This window comes from Squalius cephalus, assembly GCF_949319135.1.
Source record: "Squalius cephalus genome assembly, chromosome: 19".
Classification (NCBI taxonomy): Eukaryota; Metazoa; Chordata; class Actinopteri; order Cypriniformes; family Leuciscidae; genus Squalius; species Squalius cephalus.
The window spans coordinates 36,946,212-36,971,535 of NC_137140.1; the positions used below are offsets into that span (position 1 = coordinate 36,946,212).

General features: G+C 45.4%; 1 protein-coding gene across 1 annotated transcript; it reads right to left on the reverse strand.

Annotated features, from left to right (window-relative positions):
- Positions 1–986: 986 nt before the first annotated feature.
- Positions 987–25,273, reverse strand: chatb (choline O-acetyltransferase b). The gene is made up of 14 exons (XM_079850919.1): positions 25,251–25,273; positions 11,409–11,600; positions 10,844–10,962; positions 9,853–9,906; positions 9,636–9,771; positions 8,911–9,103; positions 7,396–7,565; positions 7,066–7,166; positions 5,875–6,003; positions 5,622–5,744; positions 5,411–5,552; positions 5,253–5,315; positions 5,006–5,143; positions 987–1,395 (listed from the first exon to the last, which is right to left on the reverse strand). The coding sequence occupies exons 1-14, from the start codon at positions 25,257–25,259 to the stop codon at positions 1,165–1,167; spliced, it is 1,800 nt and encodes a 599-aa protein (XP_079707045.1). The 5' UTR covers positions 25,260–25,273; the 3' UTR covers positions 987–1,164.
- Between the last annotated feature and the right edge of the window lie 51 nt (positions 25,274–25,324).

Sequence of the window (25,324 nt, forward strand, 5' to 3'; positions counted from 1 at the left end):
GAGAGACCCCCAGGGAGGTATGGACAGTGTTAGAGTTAGAGTGAGAGACCCCCAGGGAGGTATGGACAGTGTTAGAGTGAGAGTGAGAGACCCCCGGGGAGGTATTGACAGAGTTAGAGTGAGAGACCCCCGGGGAGGTAAGGACAGTGTTAGAGTTAGAGTGAGAGACCCCCAGGGAGGTATGGACAGTGTTAGAGTTAGAGTGAGAGACCCCTGGGGAGGTATGGACAGAGTTAGAGTGAGAGACCCCCGGGGAGGTAAGGACAGGGTTAGAGTTAGAGTGAGAGACCCCCAGGGAGGTATGGACAGTGTTAGAGTTAGAGTGAGAGACCCCCGGGGAGGTATGGACAGAGTTAGAGTGAGAGACCCCCGGGGAGGTATGGGTCAGAGTTAGAGTTAGAGTGAGAGACCCCCGGGGAGGTATGGGTCAGTGTTAGGGTTAGAGTGAGAGACCCCCAGGGAGGTATGGACAGTGTTAGAGTTAGAGTGAGAGACCCCCAGGGAGGTATGGGTCAGGGTTAGAGTTAGCGTTAGAGACCCCCGGGGAGGTATGGGTCAGTGTTAGGGTTAGAGTGAGAGACCCCCAGGGAGGTATGGACAGTGTTAGAGTTAGAGTGAGAGACCCCCAGGGAGGTATGGGTCAGGGTTAGAGTTAGAGTGAGAGACCCCCGGGGAGGTATGGGTTAGGGTTAGAGTTAGAGTGAGAGACCCCAGGGGAGGTATGGACAGAGTTAGAGTTAGAGTGAGAGACCCCCGGGGAGGTATGGACAGAGTTAGAGTTAGAGTTAGAGACCCCTGGGGAGGTATGGGTCAGTGTTAGAGTGAGAGACCCCCGAGGAGGTATGGGTCAGGGTTAGAGTGAGAGACCCCCGGGGAGGTATGGACAGAGAGTTAGAGTGAGAGACCCCCGGGGAGGTATGGACAGAGTTAGAGTTAGAGACCCCCGGGGAGGTATGGGTCAGTGTTAGAGTGAGAGACCCCCGAGGAGGTATGGGTCAGGGTTAGGGTTAGAGTGAGAGAATATTACTCAAATTACAGTCATCAAGCAAAGTGCTGTTTTTTGAGTTTTACTACAGCTGCTATTCTCCTGTTTATCAGTGTGAATCTGCTCTGAATCAATCTTTCCTGAATGACACGCTGACGTTGTTGTTCTTCACTGACGTCTCAGACGGTCTGACCCTGTTGTCTGCGGTCGCTGTGTTTCATGCACAGGTGCATCATGTCCCTCAGCCCGGCGTCCAGCTCGCGCACCAACAGCCCTGAACATGTTTCTGTGCTCTCGCTGAAACTGGACACACAGAACAGCATGCGGTCGGCCTTCGGGTTGTAGCACACGCCGTAACCGTCGGCAACCACTGGACCATAGCAACAAAACATCTCCTCTGTTGTGGGAACCTGGAGGAACAAACATCATACAGCACATATATATGTGTGTATTACATACATGTATATACATGTATTCGTATTGAACCGTTCGGTACGAGGCTTTCGGTTTCGGTTCGGTTTTCGGTACGCATTTTCAAACCGAACGGTTCGTTGGACCATTTTTCCTGCCGACCAAAATTTCGTTGTTTCAAATGTAGGTGCGTTGCATGTGGCAAGCGCGCTCATAATGTAAGAGATGCTGGCGCGACCACAACATTGCCCAACATCAAATGGCAAATGTAATGCAAGCGGAACGAAACTGCTCGTTATTGTGTGGTATTGTGTGGTAGGACCGTTTATCAGTTTGGACCAGTGCAGCGCGAGCCGATCGTGATCATGCGACACTGTTACTACACAGCACTAATAAGAGATCCAGTAAAGAAAGCATTTGAATTCGCCACAGAAGTAATAACATCGCTGCGAGATCTAGTGAGAAACATTCACATTTCTCCGTTATTAACGGATCAAATAGCGCTGAGGTGGAAACCAGGAAGAAACATTGTGCCATTAATGATGCAGTCCAGTGATGCTATCCAGTGTCCACAGATCAGCAACATTCACCATGGATTTACTGTAGTAACACTAACTGCAACCATGGAAGTTTGGCAGGAATAGTAGGCATAATGCCTTCAAGTAACATTACGTTGGTTTTATTTTGACATTATGAATACAATTACTGCCCTCAAATGTTAATCTGAACTAAAATAAACCTTTGTTTATAACTACTACAATATTACATTTCATTTTTTCCAAGGAGCTGTTTTGTTTTATATGCTCCTAAGAAGAGTAAATTATAGCTCTAGAATTGCTCAAAGTAAAAAAATACCATTCTTTATGATATTTTTAATAAAAAAAAAATTAAAAAAAATTAAATCAAGGAAATTTCTCTGGCATTTCTTTCTTATTGCTGTATCAAAAACGTACCGAACCGTGACACAAGTGTATCGTATTGAACCGAACTGTGAATTTTGTGAACCGTTACACCCCTAATATATATATATATATATATATATATATATATATACACAGTATATATATATACTGTATACAGTGCATCCGGAAAGTATTCACAGTGCTTCACTTTTTCCACATTTTGTTATGTTACAGCCGTATTCCAAAATGGATTGAATTAATTATTTTCCTTAAAATTCTAAAAACAATACCCCATAATGACAACGTGAAAGAAGTTCTTTTGAAATCTTTGCAAATTTATTAAAAATAAAAAACGAAAAAATCACATGTACATAAGTACATGCCTTTGCCATGACACTCAAAATTGAGCTCAGGTTCATCCAGTTTCCACTGATCATCCTTGAGATGGGTTTCTACAACTGGATTGGAGTCCACCTGTGGTAAATTCAAATGATTGGACATGATTTGGAAAGGTACACAACTGTCTATATAATGTCAGAGCACAAACCAAGCCATGAAGTCCAAGGAATTGTCTATAGACCTCTGTGACAGAATTGTATTGAGGCACAGATCTGGGGAAGGGTACAGACACATTTCTGCAGCGTTGAAGGTCCCCATGAGCACAGTGGCCTCCATCATCCGTAAATGGAAGAAGTGTGGAACCACCAGGACTCTTCCTAGAGCTGAGCGATCGGGGGAGAAGGGCCTCAGTCAGGGAGGAGACCCAGAAAACGATGGTCACTCTGACAGAGCTCCAGCGTTTCTCTGTGGAGAGAGGAGAACCTTCCAGAAGAACAACCATCTCTGCAGCACTGCACCAATCAGATGGAAGCCACTCCTCAGTAAAAGGCACATGACAGCTCGCCTGGAGTTTGCCAAAAGGCATCTGAAGGACTCTCAGATCATGAGAAACAACATTCTTTGGTCTGATGAAACAAAGATTGAACTCTTTGGCCTGAATGGCAAGCGTCATGTCTGGAGGAAAGCAGGCACCACTCATCACCTGGACAATACCATCCCTACAGTGAAGCAGCATCTGCTGTGGGGGTGTTTAACAGCAGCAGGGACTGGGAGACTCGGCAGGATCGAGAGAAAGATGAGAAACTGGGAGACTCGTCCGGATCGAGAGAAAGATGAGGAACTGGGAGAGTCGTCAGGATCGAGGGAAAGATGAGGAACTGGGAGACTCGTCAGGATCGAGAGAAAGATGAGGAACTGGGAGACTCGTCAGGATCGAGGGAAATATGAGGAACTGGGAGACTAGTCAGAATCGAGGGAAATATGAGGAACTGGGAGACTAGTTAGGATCGAGAGAAAGATGAGGAACTGGGAGACTCGTCAGGATCGAGAGAAAGATGAGGAACTGGGAGACTCGTCAGGATCGAGGGAAATATGAGGAACTGGGAGACTAGTCAGAATCGAGGGAAATATGAGGAACTGGGAGACTAGTTAGGATCGAGGGAAAGATGAGGAACTGGGAGACTCGGCAGGATCGAGAGAAAGATGAGGAACTGGGAGACTCGTCCGGATCGAGTGAAAGATGAGGAACTGGGAGACTCGTCCGGATCGAGGGAAAGATGAGGAACTGGGAGACTCGTCAGGATCGAGAGAAAGATGAGGAACTGGGAGACTCGTCAGGATCGAGGGAAATATGAGGAACTAGGAGACTAGTCAGAATCGAGGGAAATATGAGGAACTGGGAGACTAGTCAGAATCGAGGGAAATATGAGGAACTGGGAGACTAGTCAGAATCGAGGGAAATATGAGGAACTGGGAGACTAGTTAGGATCGAGAGAAAGATGAGGAACTGGGAGACTAGTCAGAATCGAGGGAAAGATGAGGAACTGGGAGACTAGTCAGAATCGAGGGAAATATGAGGAACTGGGAGACTAGTTAGGGTCGAGGGAAAGATGAGGAACTGGGAGACTCGTCAGGAACGAGGGAAAGATGAATGCACAGAGACATCCTTGATGAAAACCTGCTCTGGACCTCAGACTGGGGCGACGGTTCATCTTCCAACAGGACAACGACCCTCAGCACACAGCCAAGATAACAAAGAACTGGCTACGGGACAACTCTAGGATTGTCCATGAGTGGCCCAGCCAGAGCCCAGACTCGAAACCGATTGAGCATCTCTGGAGAGATCTGAAAATGGCTGTGCACCGACGCTCCCCATCCAACCTGATGCAGCTTGAGAGGTTTTTAATGGCAGAAACTGCCCAAAAATAGGTGTGCCAAGCTTGCAACATCATACTCAAAAAGACTTGAGGCTGTAATTGGTGCCAAATATTGAGCAAAGGCTGTGAATACTTAAGGACATGTGATTTTTTCCCGTTTTTTATTTTTTATTTTTTGCGAAGATTTCAAATAAACTTCTTTCACGTTGTCATTATGGGGTATTGTTTGTAGAATTTTGAGGAAAATAATGAATTTAATCCATTTTGGAATAAGGCTGTAACAACAAATTGTGAATACAGATGCACTGTATATTACAACATTTCCCAAGCCCCCAAAAACACCTGAAACGCTTGATTTTGATCAGTCAGTGGCTCATTCTCACATCAAATATGTTTTGTTCATACGGGACTGTTATAGGACAAAGACTGTTTCGATTATGGGCAACACTAAAGTTGTATTGTGTTGTGTTTATATAGTGTACTGCTCTTACCTGACTGGTTGACAGGATGAAATGGTTACTGATGTGGTACGTTTCATCAGAGAAAATGTCTGGCATCTCCATTTTCATCTCTTTGGCCATTTCTCTTAGTCCTATTAAGTGATTGTCCGTCCCCATCCCTGCGACGGCCTGCGGGCGAGCGACCGCCACTTACGGCATCACAATACACTTTGCTTTTATATTAACATCGAATTATCTGAGTTACTTTAGCAAACAAGTAACTCAAGTAGTAACTCACCAGAGCTGTGATTTTTGTCTGAGATTCTACAGCCGCTCGCAGTTTCTCCATCTTCTCGGTGTCCTGGAATGAAGTGTGAGTTTAATGCCAGATTTTGTTCTGTTTATGGCAGAAAGTAAAGGAGAGACGATGCTGTAACAGAAGGAAACATGTGTGACCTGGTTGGATGTTCTGCCGTCCGTCATTGCCTTGGCGAACGCCAGCGCCTCGGGAGTCGCCGAGCGGATGTTGTCCACGCGTCCCTGTCGGAAGCGGCGGAGAGAAGCGCTCTCGTAGGTGGAGACGGGCCTTCTGTGAGATCTGCACACACACACAGTGAGACGAGGTTGGGACAGTCCAGCAGAGAGAGGTAAACAGGAGCATCTGTACCTGTAGAAGGCCAGCTGTAGAGCCAGCTGTATGTACGCGTCAGGACTCATCTTCTGCTGCTTGATCAACTCCTTCCCGTGAGCCGTGAATGTGAAAACATTCATGTCCAGATTCCTCACAAGTCTAGAGGGGAGTGAAGAACCAGTGTCAATCAAACCAGTGCTGATGCTTGAGATTTTATAAACTGCTTGAGTCTTCGATAATCTCTTTCCACGGGTGTGCGTGTGTGTGTGTGTATGTGTGTTTTCCTCACCTCTGCAGGTGATCAGCGGCGGAGGCCAGCGCACTCTGGATCCCAGCGGAACATTTCCACACTAATCTGCGTGGATGAGGAAGTTCAGACACACTCCGACCGGAGATCGGCTTACAGGAGCTGCTCCATCTGCAGGGAAGAGAGAGAGTTCATTCATAACCTTTCATGAATGAGTTAATTCATTTAAGTTGTTGTTGCATCACCTGGCTGAAACATGTTTTAAAGGTCCCGTATTATGCCCCTTTTCACAAGATGTAAAATAAGTCTCTGATGTCCCCAGAGTGTGTATGTGAAGTTTCAGCTCAAAATACCCAACAGATCATTTTTTACAGCATGTTTAAATTGTCATTTTTTGGGGCTCAGAAAAACGCTCTGTTTTAGTGTGTGCCCTTTAAATGCAAATGAGCTGCTGATGCCGACACAGGGGGCGGAGCCTCACGAGCTCGCGCTCAGTCTCTCAGGACAATTTCATCTCACGGAATGATGATAATATCAGAAACTCTCAGTAACGGTGTTCAGTTCAAGTCGGACAATAATGCCTACAGAGTCAGAGTGCTGTATAGAGATGAAACAGGTATAGTTTAGTAGTTTAATTACGGTTATTATAACGTATTTGTCATCTGCTTGTATGTATCCATTATTTATTAATAGCCTACAAGTCTGCTGTCTGAATGATGATCAAGCATATACTGATGAGTTTAATAAAGTTTATTGTACATCACACAAAAGATGAAGCGTCAGTTTTACTTCAGAAAATCACCGTAAGAGCTGAGTAAACACAGTAAGTTATAAGAAGTGCGCAAGTACATAAACAAATTTCGGTAGAGTTGAGGAAGCATTCCTGTGGGCGGAGGTTAGTCAAGAAACGGTTCTAGTGACGTCATTAAAGAAGGAAGTAGAGGGATGTAGTCCAAACGGGCCGTTCGATGTAGGCGACTTCTGTTAAATAAAATATCTCGCTTGGCATTGAACTTTGAGCTTTATAATTATACAGATATTATTTATGCTCTAACAGTAACATTACACACTAACTAAAGTTTGAAACATGGGATCACGAAGAACGGGACCTTTAAACATAATTAGAAATAAATAGAAGAAAGTCAAAAGAGAATCTTCTCAAACTTCTCCACTTCCTTCTTGAGTTACAGATCTAGAGTTAGTAAATGATCTGGTTGACTGTTGATGACGTACATGTGTTTCAGGACGTGTTCAGCACACTGCACCAGAACGATGCCCTCGAGCGCCGAGTGCTCACACACAACCCCACACACTCCATCGGCACCAATCACAAACTGAAACAAAACACACAAACTTCCATTACATCCTCAATGCTTCCATTTCTCAGGTCTATTGATGTTCATGCAGCTTTTGGAGAGGAAGTGTGTCAACAAACAAACACAACTGCAAAACAAGCCAAAGTTGTGACTCTTGAGTCACAGTGTTTGGCTCTGAACATTAGACTGACAGACCAGAGTGTCTGAAACATCAGCAGCTTTAGAGTCCTCTCTGTGATAGCTGTACCTGCAGGGTTTTGTCGTACCAGCGGTTCGCCCCGTTCTTCTCCTGTCCTCCGCCGTGCAGCATCAGTGAAGCTCTGTTGGCGTCGCTGGGCTCGAGTCCCGCGGGATCATCCAGGCACACGACACACATGCAGCTCTCCATCAGCTCCACTGACTTTCTGTTCACTGCATCTGTGTGTCAGATTTTACACAAGTTGAAATGCATGTCTGTCATGCACAGGATCATGGGAAACTGGATTTCAGTTTCAGTTTCCTTCTGGTTAGCTGTGAAATTTAGCAAAAGCAATGAAAGTAACCTGAGAGTTCACTGTGTTTCTAGCTATAACCACCGTGTCCATAGCCGCGTTGCCACTGTCGGGCCAGTGCGAGCAGGGCTTAAACAGGACCTGGAGCACCGAGCCCAAAACCTGCTGCGTTTCCACCGTCGGGCCTGAAGCTCCACAGAGCTTCACTAAAACACACCCGTAACACGCCTCTCTGGAATAACGTCACACACACCCATCACTTCCAACAAATGGAAGTTTTATCTGAAAACTAATCAAAAATACATCACTGGAAACTAGCGAGATCGCAAAACGGACATGATAAAAGCGACCGTTTGCTGGCCTTTTTGTTGTTTACTTGAAGATTTAAAACCCAAGCATCGATGTTTTACCACAGGTATTATGGACCATATTGAATTAACTTTGTCAAGATTGGACATTAGTCACACAGAAATAAAGGGGTTTACCGTTATTTCTCAAAAGAAAGAGGACACACTTACCTACTTATTCAGTCGCGTCTGTTTCTGTTTATTTGTAGTCACAGCTTCAGGACATATGTTTACATCACATTTAGAATGATCATTTCTACAAATATGCCTCCAAAAATACGACCTGAGGAGGTTTAGCACTATCTCCCAAATAATACGGTTATATTTTCAGTCAGAGATACAGAGGAAGCTCTTGAAAAACCGGAGTTGCTTTATTTTATGACAAATGCGAAGCTAAATATGATATCAGACAGCCCGGTATAAAGAGACTAGACATACTGACAGATAAAATAAAAACATGATTGTGATAGCCTACATGAGTGGTCTGATTTCTTCAAGCGGTCATATTTACCATGTTTCCTATGGTAATGGTTAGCATGCATAGTCTTTTGCATCGCGTATAAATATTTCTGATCAGAATCCACAAACAGAGGGTATTCAAACATGAAAGTGAGTTTTGAGCTAAAATAATGTTAAAAGTTTTAATGCTGATGTTAGCTGGTATATGGAATCATCCGGCGCTGTTGTCTCCTGACTCAGGTAAACTCCCCCTCTGTTCGTAACCACTCCTCAAGCCCAATCCGGCCCGCTTTGGACCAAGGGATTCGGCTGGCCAAAAAACCCTGACCGTTGGCCCCGAGGAAGCCCGACGAGGCCCGATCAAGCCCCGGGAGTGACAGTGGAAACGCGACTGGCCTGGCACACGCTAGCAGCTCGCTTTTGGCCCGACAGTGGAAACGCGGCTCATGCAGTGTTGCGTTGGACCTTTGAGCAGCTGTTCTCTGGCTGAAGCCCAATCCGTCCGTCCGTCAGCGGTCAGCAGTCCCACGGCCGGCTGCGTCTGCGCTCGCGTCTGCGCCGTCTGCGCTCGAGTCTGCTCGTAGATCCACTGCAGCTGAGCCTGAAGATCAGCCTCGTTCAGTCGGCAGGATCCTTCTGTCAGGTTCAGCACGAAGAACTGAGAACATGAATGAGACACAGGTTTATCCTGCACTTCTCTGGAGAAGGGCTGATGCTGATGCCTATATGCTAATTAAAGAACAGTTAGCATTGTATGTTATTGGATGTTAACTAACTAGCACAGTGTTATTGTTTGTTCAGTGAAACTGCAGGTCTAGTGCAGTCGTGATCTCAGCGTGACACACAGAGCGGCTCCCCGCGGCTCCACTTCTCTGATTGGGTTATTGAGTTTTCTGACCGGACCTCATTAGGGACTCATTTCCAGGTAAACGACCCTCAGGCCCGCAGCGCTCGGTCGCCCAGCTGGACGTCTGCAGAGAGAGAGTCGCTGTGATGCTGAAGAGTGTGTGTCGATGGACTGCTGCTAATTTAAGAGCCTCTCTCGGTTGGACCGTGATTAACTGGATCAGATGAATGTGACTGATGTCCTTCAGAGATTCTGGCAGAATCAGGACCATCTAAGGCCTTTTCTTGACTGTCATCTCAGCAAACAAACACAGGTGTAACACGACAGAAACACACACACACACCTGATTCCTGCAGGACACGATGACGTGTGCTCCGTCCACTGTGACGAGTGTGTCCCGCTGGAGCCCGGCCCGTCTGGAGGAGCTGAAGAGACGCTGGTACTGATCCATGCAGAGATGAGCATCCAGCAGAGTCTTCCTGCAACACACACACACACTTGTCACACCCTGCTGACACACACACGCTCGTCACGTTCTGCTGAAGTCAGTGAAGAGTTACCCGTCCACCACAGTCTTGTACTGAGAAACACCCAGAATGAGACGAGCAGCAAATCTGTACAAACACAAGAGACAAACATCAGAGTCACATCTGTTGATTTACACCAGATCCAAACAGGCAGAGCGAGACATCGAACCCTTCAAACCCCCACCATCTACTCACTCATTACTGACCCACTGTGAGTGAGAGTGTGGTGGTGGGGGGTGGGGGGTTGTGAGAGTGTGTGTGTGTGTGTGTGTGTGTGTGTGTGTGTGTGTCTGTGTGGTGGTGGGTGGTGGGGGGTTGTGAGAGAGTGTGTGTGTGTGTGTGTGTCTGTGTGGTGGTGGTGGTGGTGGTGGGTGGTGGGTGGTGGGGGGTTGTGTGTGTGTGTGTGTGTGTGTGTGTGTGTGTCTGTGTGGTGGTGGGTGGTGGTGGGTGGTGGGGGGTTGTGAGAGTGTGTGTGTGAGAGTGTGTGTGTGTGTGTGTGTGTGTGTGTGTGTCTGTGTGGTGGTGGGTGGCGGGGGGTTGTGAGAGTGTGTGTGTGTGTGTGTGTGTGTGTGTGTGTGTGTGTGTGTCTGTGTGGTGGTGGGTGGTGGGGGGTTGTGAGAGTGTGTGTGTGTGTGTGTGTGTGTGTGTGTCTGTGTGGTGGTGTGTGTGTGTGTGTGTCTGTGTGGTGGTGGGTGGTGGGTGGTGGGGGGTTGTGAGAGAGTGTGTGTGTGTGTGTGTCTGTGTGGTGGTGGGTGGTGGGGGGTGGGGGGTTGTGTGTGTGTGTGTGTGTGTGTGTGTGTCTGTGTGGTGGTGGGTGGTGGGTGGTGGGTGGTGGGTGGTGGTGGGTGGTGGGGGGTTGTGAGAGTGTGTGTGTGTGTGTGTGTGTGTGTGTGTGTGTGTGTGTGTGTGTGTGTGTGTGTGTGTGTGTGTGTGTGTGTGTGTCTGTGTGGTGGTGGGTGGCGGGGGGTTGTGAGAGTGTGTGTCTGTGTGTGTGTGAATTAACGTGTGCTGTTTATTTACTCACATGAGAGAGTCTCTATAGTCTCTGAAGGGTTGTTTGGGGAAAACCAGCGCCGGACTGGAGTTCACTGGCAGAGCGAGTCTGTTCTTCAGATACATGTCCTCCAGCCACATGTCGTACACCTGAGACACACACACACACACACACACACACACACACACACACACACACACACACACTCATCAGTTCATCAGTTAATGAGCACTAATGAACCTGAACCGCTTCAGGCCTGAAGATACAGAGAGACACAATCAAACATCATTTTAATAAAGCGCTATTATTTATCAAGAGCTGCTGTCACATTATCAGCCGTGATGATCCTGGCGATCAATATCCACAGATCAGCGACGGGTGACCCTTCAGGTTTAATGCGACTGTAATAATAGATGTGTGTGTGATAGATCAGTGTGTGTGTGTGTGTGTGTGTGTGTGTGTGTGTGTGATAGATCAGTGTGTGTGTGTGTGTGTGTGTGTGTGTGTGTGATAGTGTGTGTGTGTGTGTGTGTGATAGTGTGTGTGTGTGTGTGTGTGTGTGTGTGTGTGTGTGTGTGTGTGTGTGTGTGTGTACCCAGTTGTCAGTGTTCTCTCTCTTCTCTCTCAGCTGTTCCTGCAGTGTCTCTCCAACTCCTCCCGCTCTCCCGAACGCCTCCACCGCGGCTCTGGTTTTCCCGAACTGTGTCTCGGACACCAGGTGTTTCACGGATCTCAGGTAAGAGTCCAGCGTGAGCCTCAGATCCGGGACCGGCAGTTTCGGCAGTGTCTACAGAAGAGGAGATATTGCAGGAGATATTAATGAGATATTACAGGAGATATTAATGAGTGATAATTGTTCAGCATCTCTCTGATCTTCTGGTGTTCATCTCTCTCTCTTTAATAATTAATAGGAATAGCTTTAAGACAAATGGAGAAAAGATTGTAAAAGAATTTCCTGCTGGTCAAAAATATTATTTTGAATATATATTGTGTCGTTCAGAAACAGTATTTCTTGAAATATTATTCAGATTTGGGAATAATAGCATTTGCGATTTTAACACTACTCATTTATGTAATCTCAACTCAAATGCATTAAGTAAACTGACTTGAAACAGTTGCGTTTGGCTTAACTCAATATTTTCATGTTGAAAGAACATGTTTCCATTAAGTAGACCAAAAAGAACATGTTTCCATTAAGTAGACCAAAAATAACATTTGATGCTTGCCAGTGATGCGCGGGTCAATGTATAAACAACCCGCACCCGACCGACGTTTTCAACTAACCCGCCCGCAACTCGGGCCGCAAAAAAAAAAAGAGAAAATATTGTACCCGACCCGCTTCCTGACCCGCATGTTTTAAAAGTAGTAAATGCTCATCGTAGCGTCACTGGGCCATACACGTAGGAACTAGGGGTGCTGTATGATATAGCCTAGTGTTATGTAATAAAGGCTTGATTTATTCATTTGTTTCGTTTCATTTTTGTAACAATTAAGATGCTGCATGTGTTTATCCAGTCTCTCCCCCGACTTTTCCAACAAAAATCCCGCCCCCTCTCAGAAAATACATAAAACTGACATTACTGAGCTATATGCGTTTAAAAGTAGCCTATTAAAATGGTACAATGGCATTGCTCAGTTCAACGTGTTGGGAAATCGGGCATTTTGTCCCGTGTCAGGATTTATTCAAAAGTTAATAACGCTCAACATTCAAAAGGTAAATAAGGATTTCCCACTTGTATTAGTAGGCTTAGGCTATTTCGCCACGTGGATGCCCAATATTGAAGCTCTCACAAGCACAACATTTGTGTATTTGCGGAGCTTCCACTCCCCAGTCTTCACCTTTTCACTTGCCTCCATCTCTACCTGCAGACTGAGCTCGTGCGTCATAAAAGTGTAGGCCTATGTAGTTCATAGAAAATTGTGTCTAGTACTATATAAATTACAATGGTTGAATTGGCATCTTTATTTCAAACAACCCGACCGACCGCGACCCGAATATCATTAAAAATATTTTTGGATGACTCGTAACCGTGGGTAACCGCGGGTGACTGCAGGCACCCGCTCATTTTGGATCAACCCACGCATCACTGATGCTTGCTCAATTTACTTAAGTAAATGGAGTTAATCCAACACGATTCTTTTCAACCATTTTACTTAATCCATTTGAGTTGAGATTACATAAATGAGTTGTGTTAAAATAGCAATATAGGGGTGGATAGGGGTGTAAATTTGAAATAAAACTTTATTTTATGTGTTTTTTTCATCATGATAAAAAATTTGTGACTTGTTAATGATTAATGTTCTTTTATGTTTATATTTAAAAGAGTTTCTGATATGTTAGTGTTTTTGGAGGTTACCATTGTGGTGAAGTGTAGACCGTGTGCTTGGGTGAGGACGTGCTAACAACAATTAAAGTGGTTTTAATAATAATAAAAACAACTACTTCAGGCATGCATCGGATGTAGCATAACCGTCTTCTAGCAAATGCCTAACATTAAGAGTCTTTACGGAGTGAAGATTTTGTAAAAGTTTTCTTATTAGATAACATTTGTAAAAACTTGTAAAATTGTTGAACGCATTCACTAAATAAATGAATCAATTAAACAATTGGATTATTTGTTTTAATTTTTGTTTGACATAAATTTTAGGATAATTGAACTTAATAGTTTTGGACAAAATTAAGAATGTTAACCTGATTCAACTAAATGGCATTGAATTAACCTTATGTAATAAACTTAAGTCTACTGAAATAAACAATGTTAATTAAATGCCACATAACCCAATTACGTAGAGAGCCTGTTGACGTAAAAAGTTAAGTAAATCCACCATATATTTTAGATTTTCCAACAAAATTTTGATTAAACATTACATGGTCAAAACATATGCACGGGTGAATTGTTCGCAATAGATCCATAACATGCACTTAGAAAAGGATAGATAGGATGGAATTTCTTTTTGTGCAGACTTTAAGTTAACTTTTACCAAAGATTAAAATGTTAAAGTTCAGTCCCTGAAGCGTTTATTAAATTGTCTCTATAGTATAATTAAAACACAATGTACCGGTTGTATATAACCCTACACGTCGACTTTTAAACAGAAGTCTAAATTATGAATAAACACATTACATCTGTAAGATTCTTTGAGGTGTGAAATTGGATCACGGTTTAACAAAAACAAATAAACATATATAGCCAGAAACACTGAGATAATGTCGAGTAACAAAAACAGAGGCAAAAACTCGATACATTACAATATCGTTCTACAAATAGTGGTTTTGCTGTAACACAATGGTCTTTTCAATACATGTTGACACTTACCAATGCATAAACTCAACTCAAACAGCTTGTCTACTGTTGAAAATATGTTGTGTAACACAGATATGGATATAATACACAGCATTCGAAGTTATTACATCAAGCAAATTTATGTAAATACTATCGTATATGAACAAATAGAAGACGAGAAGACCTCGAGTTCACTAACATTACACAGGAAACAGATATCGTTTGGTATTCTGCTGATGAGTTTTTTTTCTTAAAGAAGCACAAATTGTGAAGACAAACATGACAAATTGTGTGTCTGCGACACCTTGACTCGTAATGCGTAACTTAATTGACAGGTTTGTTTTAAATGTAACAGTCGTATGTGTAACAGAAAAACATCAAGACTCACTTTTCATGTTGGGCCTATTATGTGTCTTGTGACCGCTTCGTAGACAGACCTAAAAGAATATTGCAGTTTAAAGTGAAAGTTTTTTGTAATTTTCTTATGCTGTATTTGTTCATTAATTCCTATATGAACATGTTTGACAGTGCTCAAAGTGTAGTCTTCATCTAAAAACTGTGCAAAGAAACAAGATGTAAACGGTGTCATACGCTAGTGGGGAAAAATTATATAAATCACATTATTCCTCAAATGTGATTGCCTCACAATAATGTGGTACAGGCACTCTAACAAATCTGACAGAATCTATTTATATATTGTAAATGTTTACTACAACTATAGGAGGATCTGGGTGTGTTTTGTTTATGACGACTTAAACTATTTGTATTGTTGCTGTTTTTTTTTAAATTAATTCGCCTTTGCATAAATTACTACTTATTGGATGTTAAACCCCACGGGTATAATTTAAAACGTATGTTTGTCAAAAGAAAAATCATCTGTATTTTAAAACACTGCTTTTTGTGCCGTTGACCATCCTTAATGCTGTCATTGTGTGAGGAACTGTTTGGAGTATTGCAACAGCTATTTCTTAAAAACATTGCGTCAGACATATTTATCATATTTTTTACTTTATACTTGCTAGGAAATGAATTGAAAGTGAAACTTTGTAGACATAAGAAAAGTAAATTTTATAAAAGAAAAAGTACCAATTAATGACTTTGTGTCAGAACACAACAAAAAAGTGTAATAAAAATTGTACACAGTATTTGATTTTGGTAGGGAACACTGGAAACTAGTGTCTTTTAGCTTAATCTTTGGTTTTAAGGGAAATTAAATATTCTCAGGATCCCCACTGACCCCTGAAGTTATGACTTCTGAAGACCTTAAGACGGGTACAATTAAATATTCACTCAAGACAAAGTTTACTTATGCTGCATCATGGACCACAGAGGCTTATGTGTGCTGATTTTCTAAAAGATACACTGTGAACCCTAACGCTCAAAATAATTAATTGGTTGAGTAGGGCCAACTTAAATTATACAAATTAGTTCAATCAAATTAACTTTTATGAGTATTTAGAACTTTCATTTCTTTTGAGTTCACAAAACACAAAACAAAACACATTTTAATTAAGTTGAATTGTTTAATTGTTTTGAGTTCTATGAACTTGTTTCTTTTAATTTAGACAAACTTAAATTTAACTGAAACTGGGCTGGGATCTCTATTCCCCAGCAGTGAGGAGTGAGGAGTGAGGAGTCGAGGAGTCGAGGAGTCGAGGAGTCGAGGAGTGAGGAGTGAGGAGTGAGGAGTGAGGAGTGAGGAGTGAGGAGTCGAGGAGTCGAGGAGTGAGGAGTGAGGAGTCGAGGAGTCGAGGAGTCGAGGAGTCGAGGAGTCAGGAGTGAGGAGTGAGGAGTGAGGAGTGAGGAGTGAGGAGTCGAGGAGTGAGGAGTGAGGAGTCGAGGAGTGAGGAGTGAGGAGTCGAGGAGTGAGGAGTCGAGGAGTGAGGAGTGAGGAGTGAGGAGTCGAGGAGTGAGGAGTCGAGGAGTGAGGAGTGAGGAGTCGAGGAGTCGAGGAGTGAGGAGTGAGGAGTGAGGAGTCGAGGAGTGAGGAGTGAGGAGTGAGGAGTCGAGGAGTCGAGGAGTCGAGGAGTCGAGGAGTCGAGGAGTCGAGGAGTCAGGAGTGAGGAGTGAGGAGTGAGGAGTGAGGAGTGAGGAGTCGAGGAGTGAGGAGTGAGGAGTGAGGAGTGAGGAGTCGAGGAGTCGAGGAGTCGAGGAGTGAGGAGTCGAGGAGTCGAGGAGTCGAGGAGTCAGGAGTGAGGAGTGAGGAGTGAGGAGTGAGGAGTCGAGGAGTCGAGAAGTCGAGGAGTGAGGAGTGAGGAGTGAGGAGTCGAGGAGTCGAGGAGTCAGGAGTGAGGAGTGAGGAGTGAGGAGTGAGGAGTGAGGAGTCGAGGAGTCGAGGAGTCGAGGAGTCGAGGAGTGAGGAGTCGAGGAGTGAGGAGTGAGGAGTCGAGGAGTGAGGAGTGAGGAGTGAGGAGTCGAGGAGTCGAGGAGTGAGGAGTGAGGAGTCGAGGAGTCGAGGAGTCGAGGAGTGAGGAGTGAGGAGTCGAGGAGTGAGGAGTGAGGAGTGAGGAGTGAGGAGTCGAGGAGTCGAGAAGTCGAGGAGTGAGGAGTGAGGAGTCGAGGAGTCGAGGAGTCGAGGAGTGGAGGAGTGAGGAGTGAGGAGTCGAGGAGTCGAGGAGTCGAGGAGTGAGGAGTGAGGAGTCGAGGAGTGAGGAGTCGAGGAGTCGAGGAGTCGAGGAGTCGAGGAGTCGAGGAGTCGAGGAGTCGAGGAGTCGAGGAGTGAGGAGTCGAGGAGTCGAGAAGTCGAGGAGCGAGGAGCGAGGAGCGAGGAGCGAGGAGTCGAGGAGTGAGGAGTCGAGGAGTGAGGAGTGAGGAGTGAGGAGTCGAGGAGTCGAGGAGTCGAGAAGTCGAGGAGTGAGGAGTGAGGAGTCGAGGAGTTAGGAGTGAGGAGTGGATCTTTGTATAAATAAGATCTAAGACGACTAAGCACTGTTTTTGCTTTTAAATTTAAGCAAGTTTTTTCAACTCAACTAAGTTTTTTGAGCAGATGCTGTTTAGTAAAAATAACTCCATTTCTACCATACAGAATTCTTCTAGGAACCCTTGTGTGTTTGTGTGTGTGTGGTTCAGGTATTTTTGACCTGAGCAAAATGTGTCCCATGAGCAAAACACCTTATAAATTATATTTATATTTTTGAAAATGTAAAAAACGGAAAAAGTTTTCTGTGAGGGTCGTGTGTAGGTGTACAGGCAGAATATACAGTTACAGAACCATCATATCTATGGATCCACCGCTGTGACTGTCACACGAGTTTAGCTAAAAACACACAGCTCTGTCACTCTAAGAAACACTCAAGAAAGTTTATATTACATGTAATCTTTAAATAAATGCACGAAAATCATTAAGCAGTCATTTATGTGTATTCATAAAGTCAAAGGGTGTTCTAATGATGTGTTCTAAGTTTAAATGTTAGAAAAAGAAATCTGATCTTCAAAAGGCTTCAGAATCGAGGTGTCATTTTTGGGTTTAATCTTTCTTTCACGCGTTCTCCAAGAACAAAAGGATGGGAGACAGATCCCCCGGGAAGGAAGAACGGACGATTTAACTTATAACAATCACTGGATAAGAGTAGGCTTTATAAAATGTAACTTCCTGGCCATTTTGTTTTGACCCCTGACTCTTTCCTGAAGACACAGGTATAAACATCTAATTATACAGATCTCACAGCCTGGTCAGTGTAGAGGAGTCAGAATGGTCAGATATTGGGGTCTCCCTGACAGACAGGAATGCTTCAGATGGGAGATTTTATGATAGGAGACAGTGGCGTTGTAACGTCTTAGGGTAGAAGAAGCTGAGGCTCCAGGCAGAGATCCTAAACACTCAATATTTATTTAAACTGAAGAATACACGGAACAGTGTGCAAGTGCACAAACAGAGTGCTAACACAAACATTGACCAACAACTGAAGAGTGAGAAGGGAGAACTTAAATACACAGATGAAGAGAACAGAACAGGTGATGACGATGATTACAAATGAACTGATTATACTAGACAGGTGCAGACACTGAACTAATGATGATATTGATAATTAACTAAACAGTTGAAGACAGTGATGAAGGTGAAAACAAACTGAAAGTCCATGAAAACAAACTGAAAGTCCATGAAAACGTGACATAACCAACCAACCAACCAACCCAACCAACCCACCCTCCCTCCCTCCCTCCCTCCCTCCCGGCTGAGGTGGTGGCCATGGTGAAGCAGGCTGAGGAGGTGGCCACGGCGGTGAAGACCCTTCGGGCGGCCACGGCGGAGAAGACCCTTCGGGCGGCCACGGCGGAGAAGACCCTTCGGGCGGCCATGGCGGAGAGGACTTTTCTGGTGGCCGTGGGCCCTTGGGTGGACATATGCCCCCCCCCCCCTTGACGGCGTCAAGACAAGCCTCTGGAACAGGCTCTGGGACAGGAACTGGGACCGGGACATGAACAGTCTCTGGCTGGGCAGACGGGACGAGCGGAGAGGGCTCTGTACTGGACGGGACGAGCGGAGAGGGCTCTGTACTGGACGGGACCAGCGGTGAAGGCTCTGTGTTGGACGGGACCAGCGGTGAAGGCTCTGTGTTGGACGGGACCAGCGGTGAAGGCTCTGTGCTGGATGGGACCAGCGGTGAAGGCTCTGTGCTGGACGGGACCAGCGGTGAAGGCTCTGTGCTGGACGGGACCAGCAGCGAAGAGGGCTTTGAGCTGGGCGGGACCAGCGATGAAGTGGGCTCTGAGCTGGGCGGGACCAGCGGCGAAGAGGGCTCTGAGCTGGACAGGACCAGCGGCGAAGAGGGCTCTGAGCTGGACAGGACCAGCGGCGAAGAGGGCTCTGAGCTGGACGGGGCCAGCGATGAAGAGAGCATTGAGCTGGACAGGACCAGCGATGAAGAGGGCGTTGAGCTGGACAGGACCAGCGATGAAGAGAGCGTTGAGCTGGACAGGACCAGCGATGAAGAGGGCTTTGAGCTGGACGGGACCAGCGGCGAAGAGGGCTCTGAGCTGGACGGGACCAGCGATGAAGAGGGCCTTGAGCTGGACAGGACCAGCGGCGAAGAGGGCTTTGAGCTGGATGGAACCAGCGGCGAAGAGGGCTCTGGGCTGGACGGGACCAGCGGCAAAGAGGGCTCTGAGCTGGACAGGACCAGCGGCGAAGAGGGATTTGAGCTGGGCGGGACCAGCGGCAAATGAGGAGTGGAGGAGTCGAGGAGTGAGGAGTCGAGGAGTGAGGAGTCGAGGAGTGAGGAGTCGAGGAGTGAGGAGTCGAGGAGTGAGGAATGAGGAGTCGAGGAGTGAGGAGTCGAGAAGTGAGGAGTCGAGGAGTGAGGAGTCGAGGAGTGAGGAGTCGAGGAGTGAGGAGTCGAGGAGTGAGGAGTGGAGGAGTGAGGAGTGAGGAGTGAGGATTGAGGAGTGAGGAGTGAGGAGTCGAGGAGTGAGGAATGAGGAGTCGAGGAGTCGAGGAGTCGAGGAGTCGAGGAGTGAGGAGTGAGGAGTGAGGAGTCGAGGAGTGAGGAGTGAGGAGTCGAGGAGTCGAGGAGTCGAGGAGTCGAGGAGTCGAGGAGTCGAAGAGTCGAGGAGTGAGGAGTGAGGAATGAGGAGTCGAGGAGTGAGGAGTCGAGGAGTGAGGAGTGAGGAGTGAGGAGTCGAGGAGTGAGGAGTCGAGGAGTGAGGAGTCGAGGAGTCGAGGAGTCGAGGAGTGAGGAGTGAGGAGTGAGGAGTCGAGGAGTGGAGGAGTCGAGGAGTGAGGAGTGAGGAGTCGAGGAGTGAGGAGTGGAGGAGTGAGGAGTGGAGGAGTGAGGAGTGAGGAGTGAGGAGTGGAGGAGTGGAGGAGTGAGGAGTGGAGGAGTGGAGGAGTGGAGGAGTCGAGGAGTCGAGGAGTCGAGGAGTGAGGAGTGAGGAGTCGAGGAGTAGGAGTGAGGAGTCGAGGAGTGAGGAGTCGAGGAGTGAGGAGTGAGGAGTGAGGAGTGGAGGAGTCGAGGAGTCGAGGAGTCGAGGAGTGAGGAGTCGAGGAGTGAGGAGTCGAGGAGTGAGGAGTCGAGGAGTGAGGAATGAGGAGTCGAGGAGTCGAGGAGTGAGGAGTGAGGAGTCGAGGAGTAGGAGTGAGGAGTCGAGGAGTGAGGAGTCGAGGAGTGAGGAGTGAGGAGTGAGGAGTCGAGGAGTGGAGGAGTCGAGGAGTCGAGGAGTGAGGAGTCGAGGAGTGAGGAGTCGAGGAGTGAGGAGTCGAGGAGTGAGGAATGAGGAGTCGAGGAGTGAGGAGTCGAGGAGTCGAGGAGTCGAGGAGTCGAGGAGTGAGGAGTCGAGGAGTGAGGAGTCGAGGAGTGAGGAGTGAGGAGTCGAGGAGTGAGGAGTCGAGGAGTCGAGGAGTGAGGAGTGAGGAGTCGAGGAGTGAGGAGTCGAGGAGTCGAGGAGTCGAGGAGTGAGGAGTGAGGAGTCGAGGAGTGAGGAGTCGAGGAGTGAGGAGTGAGGAGTGAGGAGTGAGGAGTGGAGGAGTGAGGAGTGAGGAGTCGAGGAGTGAGGAGTGAGGAGTGAGGAGTCGAGGAGTGAGGAGTGGAGGAGTCGAGGAGTCGAGGAGTGAGGAGTGAGGAGTGGAGGAGTGAGGAGTGAGGAGTCGAGGAGTGAGGAGTCGAGGAGTGAGGAGTGAGGAGTGAGGAGTGAGGAGTGAGGAGTCGAGGAGTGAGGAGTGAGGAGTGAGGAGTCGAGGAGTGAGGAGTGGAGGAGTCGAGGAGTCGAGGAGTGAGGAGTGAGGAGTGGAGGAGTCGAGGAATGAGGAGTCGAGGAGTGAGGAGTGAGGAGTCGAGGAGTGAGGAGTGAGGAGTGGAGGAGTGAGTAGTGAGGAGTCGAAGAGTGGAGGAGTGAGGAGTTGAGAAGTGAGGAGTGAGGAGTGGAGGAGTGAGGAGTGGAGGAGTCGAGGAGTGAGGAGTGAGGAGTGAGGAGTGGAGGAGTCGAGGAGTGAGGAGTGAGGAGTGGATCTTTGTATAAATAAGATCTAAGACGACTAAGCACTGTTTTTGCTTTTAAATTGTAAGTTTTTTGAGCAGATGCTGTTTAGTAAAAATAACTCCATTTCTACCATACAGAATTCTTCTAGGAACCCTTGTGTGTTTGTGTGTGTGTGTGTGTGTGTGTGTGTGTGTGTGTGTGTGTGTGTGGTTCAGGTATTTTTGACCTGAGCAAAATGTGTCCCATGAGCAAAACACCTTATAAATTATATTTATATTTTTGAAAATGTAAAAAACGGAAAAAGTTTTCTGTGAGGGTCGTGTGTAGGTGTACAGGCAGAATATACAGTTACAGAACCATCATATCTATGGATCCACCGCTGTGACTGTCACACCAGTTTAGCTAAAAACACACAGCTCTGTCACTCTAAGAAACACTCAAGAAAGTTTATATTACATGTAATCTTTAAATAAATGCACGAAAATCATTAAGCAGTCATTTATGTGTATTCATAAAGTCAAAGGGTGTTCTAATGATGTGTTCTAAGTTTAAATGTTAGAAAAAGAAATCTGATCTTCAAAGGCTTCAGAATCGAGGTGTCATTTTTGGGTTTAATCTTTCTTTCACGCGTTCTCCAAGAACAACAGGATGGGAGACAGATCCCCCGGGAAGGAAGAACGGACGATTTAACTTATAACAATCACTGGATAAGAGTAGGCTTTAAAAAATGTAACTTCCTGGCCATTTTGTTTTGACCCCTGACTCTTTCCTGAAGACACAGGTATAAACATCTAATTATACAGATCTCACAGCCTGGTCAGTGTAGAGGAGTCAGAATGGTCAGATATTGGGGTCTCCCTGACAGACAGGAATGCTTCAGATGGGAGATTTTATGATAGGAGACAGTGGCGTTGTAACGTCTTAGGGTGGAAGAAGATGAGGCTCCAGGCAGAGATCCTAAACACTCAATATTTATTTAAACTGAAGAATACACGGAACAGTGTGCAAGTGCACAAACAGAGTGCTAACACAAACATTGACCAACAACTGAAGAGTGAGAAGGGAGAACTTAAATACACAGATGAAGAGAACAGAACAGGTGATGACGATGATTACAAATGAACTGATTATACTAGACAGGTGCAGACACTGAACTAATGATGATATTGATAATTAACTAAACAGTTGAAGACAGTGATGAAGGTGAAAACAAACTGAAAGTCCATGAAAACGTGACATAACCAACCAACCAACCAACCCAACCAACCCTGGACTGGCGTTAAGTGCGGGCTCGGCTGGACTGGCGTTAAGTGCGGGCTCGGCTGGACTGGCGTTAAGTGCGGGCTCGGCTGGACTGGCGTTAAGTGCGGGCTCGGCTGGACTGGCGTTAAGTGCGGGCTCGGCTGGACTGGCGTTAAGTGCGGGCTCGGCTGGACTGGCGTTAAGTGCGGGCTCGGCTGGACTGGCGTTAAGTGCGGGCTCGGCTGGACTGGTGCTCGGGATGAAGATGGGTGGCGTGGTGAAGATGGCTGATGACTGCGGTTGAGTGGTGATGTCCTCTTCAGCTTCACTTACGGTGAAGGCTGAACCACTCAACCACAGCACATGATCCAGGTAGGCGACAAAGGTTCCCAGAAAAGTGGCTGCTGGGGCTCGCTGGTGCAGATGATCATCAAGTCCATACCAAAAGACAGTCTTAAGGACATCATCTGCCCAGCTTACCCCAGCAGAGAGCTCCAAGAATTCAGCGGCGTAATCCTCAATAAGGCTTCCGTCTTGGAAGGTGGTGAGGAGTGAGTGAATTGGGGTGAGCGGAGTGAGGAGAATTCCCATCTTAAAAGCTTTCCTCTACTTTTTGTGGTCAGTCAATCTGTAACGTCTCAGGGTAGAAGAAGATGAGGCTCCAGGCAGAGATCCAAAACGCTCAATATTTATTTAAACTGAAGAATACACGGAACAGTGTGCAAGTGCACAAACAGAGTGCTAACACAAACATTGACCAACAACTGAAGAGTGAGAAGGGAGAACTTAAATACACAGATGAAGAGAACAGAACAGGTGATGACGATGATTACAAATGAACTGATTATACTAGACAGGTGCAGACACTGAACTAATGATGATATTGATAATTAACTAAACAGTTGAAGACAGTGATGAAGGTGAAAACAAACTGAAAGTCCATGAAAACAAACTGAAAGTCCATGAAAACGTGACAGGCGTCTTTGATTTTAAAACACCAGGAGACCGGCCTATCTTTTAATTGCTTGATGTTTTCTGAAACAAATTGCAAATGCTCATACATAGCAACTACACAGAGAGGAAGGGGAGGGCCTGTGATTGGAAACAATCTTCATTCTCAGTTTAGCAAACGGAGAGCAAACATCTCTTCTCAGAAATTCAAGGATCTATGATTTTAACCAGAGACAAAAAGACCTCCTAATTTCACCGATGGTCAGTTCACGTCAACACATGTTTAAAACTAACTTTAAAATACTTGATAATTTAACGTCTTATTTCAAACGATATGAAGTATTATTACATTTTTTATGTTTTATGTATCTGTGTAAGTCAGTATATTGTGGCGTCCGCATGATGACCCTATATCACTGATGTATTAGATTAAAATACTAATACTTGATAATTTAACATCTTATTTAAAATAATATGAACTATTATTCACTATTTTATGGTTTATTTATCTATGTAAGGCAGTATAACGTTGTGTATTAGATTAAAATACTTATAGTTGATAATTGTATTCTTATCTCTTATCTCATATATATATTTTTAAATGTTTTTATTTTATTTAACAATAGCCTAATGGATTTGTTTCTTAAACTCATCAAGGAAAAAAGTTCCTTTCAACATAGTGTTTAAAACTTACTTTAAAAATACATATACTTATATCTTATATATATCTTATTTCATATCTGTTATTTTATATGCTTTAATTTGCCAATGCTATTTCTTAATTATAATTGCTTAATTGCTATTTCTGCAGTCAAATCTGAAAAACAAAACCATGACAGATCTCTTAATGTTCATAACCATTCTGCGGACATTATCTTGCAATAATAAAAAACACCGCCTGAAAAAACATTCACCTCATTGTTACAGATTACAGTCATAACCACACATCCATACCCCCCCCCCCCATAAAACCATAAATCATTTTTTGACACAAGCTACAGCATATAGCTACTTTTGTACATTCATCCTGTCAGAAATAGGACACTAACAAAGAAAAGACGTACTGTAATCCTCTATAAACATCAGCTGTTGTGTCTGACAACTCTTTGAATCAGAAGAACTATATGAAAGCGTGTGTGAGTCTGTGTGTGTGAGTCTGTGTGTCTGTGTCTGTGTCTGTGTCTGAGTCTGTGTGTGTGTGTGTGTGTGTGTGTGTGTGTGTGTGTGTGCGTCTGTGTGTCTGAGTCTGTGTGTGTGTGTGTGTGTGTGTCTGTGTGTCTGAGTCTGTGTGTGTGTGTGTGTGTGTGTGTGTGTGTCTGTGTGTCTGATTCCTGTTCCAGGTTCTTCCACAACCCGAAGAACAGCTGGAAACAGGCCAGATGTTTCATCAGGAAGAGCTGTAGGGTAAGAGTTCTTCATTTGTGTTAACGACAGACCGCAGCAACAACACTAATAACCCGAGTCTCGGCTTCATCCTGAATACACAGATGTTTGATTCCTGTCAATCACCTCGAAACACGGTGACATCATCACATTTGAGCTCTTTTAGGAATAACCTGCAATCCTCATGAAAATGGTCACTTTCTAGATAATATTTAGACAAATTTCTAATACAGATTGCAACGATTGTTTTAGTGTGATGGATGGACCTGAACGCTTTCATAAAGTTCATCAGAAGTGGGAGTCATTAGTGTTTTACTCAATTTCATTTTAATTTAGTTTCATTGATTGAGGGAACTGGTGAGTTAGAATTAGACTAAAGTATGCAAATAGAGGCAAATGTTTCTCACTCTTTAGACTCGCGATAAGAGGAACGATCTGTTGCTGATGATGATGATGACGATAATGATGATGATGATAAAACACTGACGCGAGTGACAGAAAACATGCACAGCTTCATAGATCAATGGCAGCTTCCATCAGGTGTAGTGACAGACGTGCAAAAGTACTGTAGGAAAACTATGCCACTAATAAATGATTTCAAATACAAACTCTTTCTTTATAAACTTTTCTACAGAAGTTCTAGAGAGTAGAGATCCGCTCACCTGCTCCATCAGTGTGTCGCTCCAGCAGCTTCAGGTGTGTGTCAGCCGTGCGCGCGCGGACAGGGTCCGTGTGT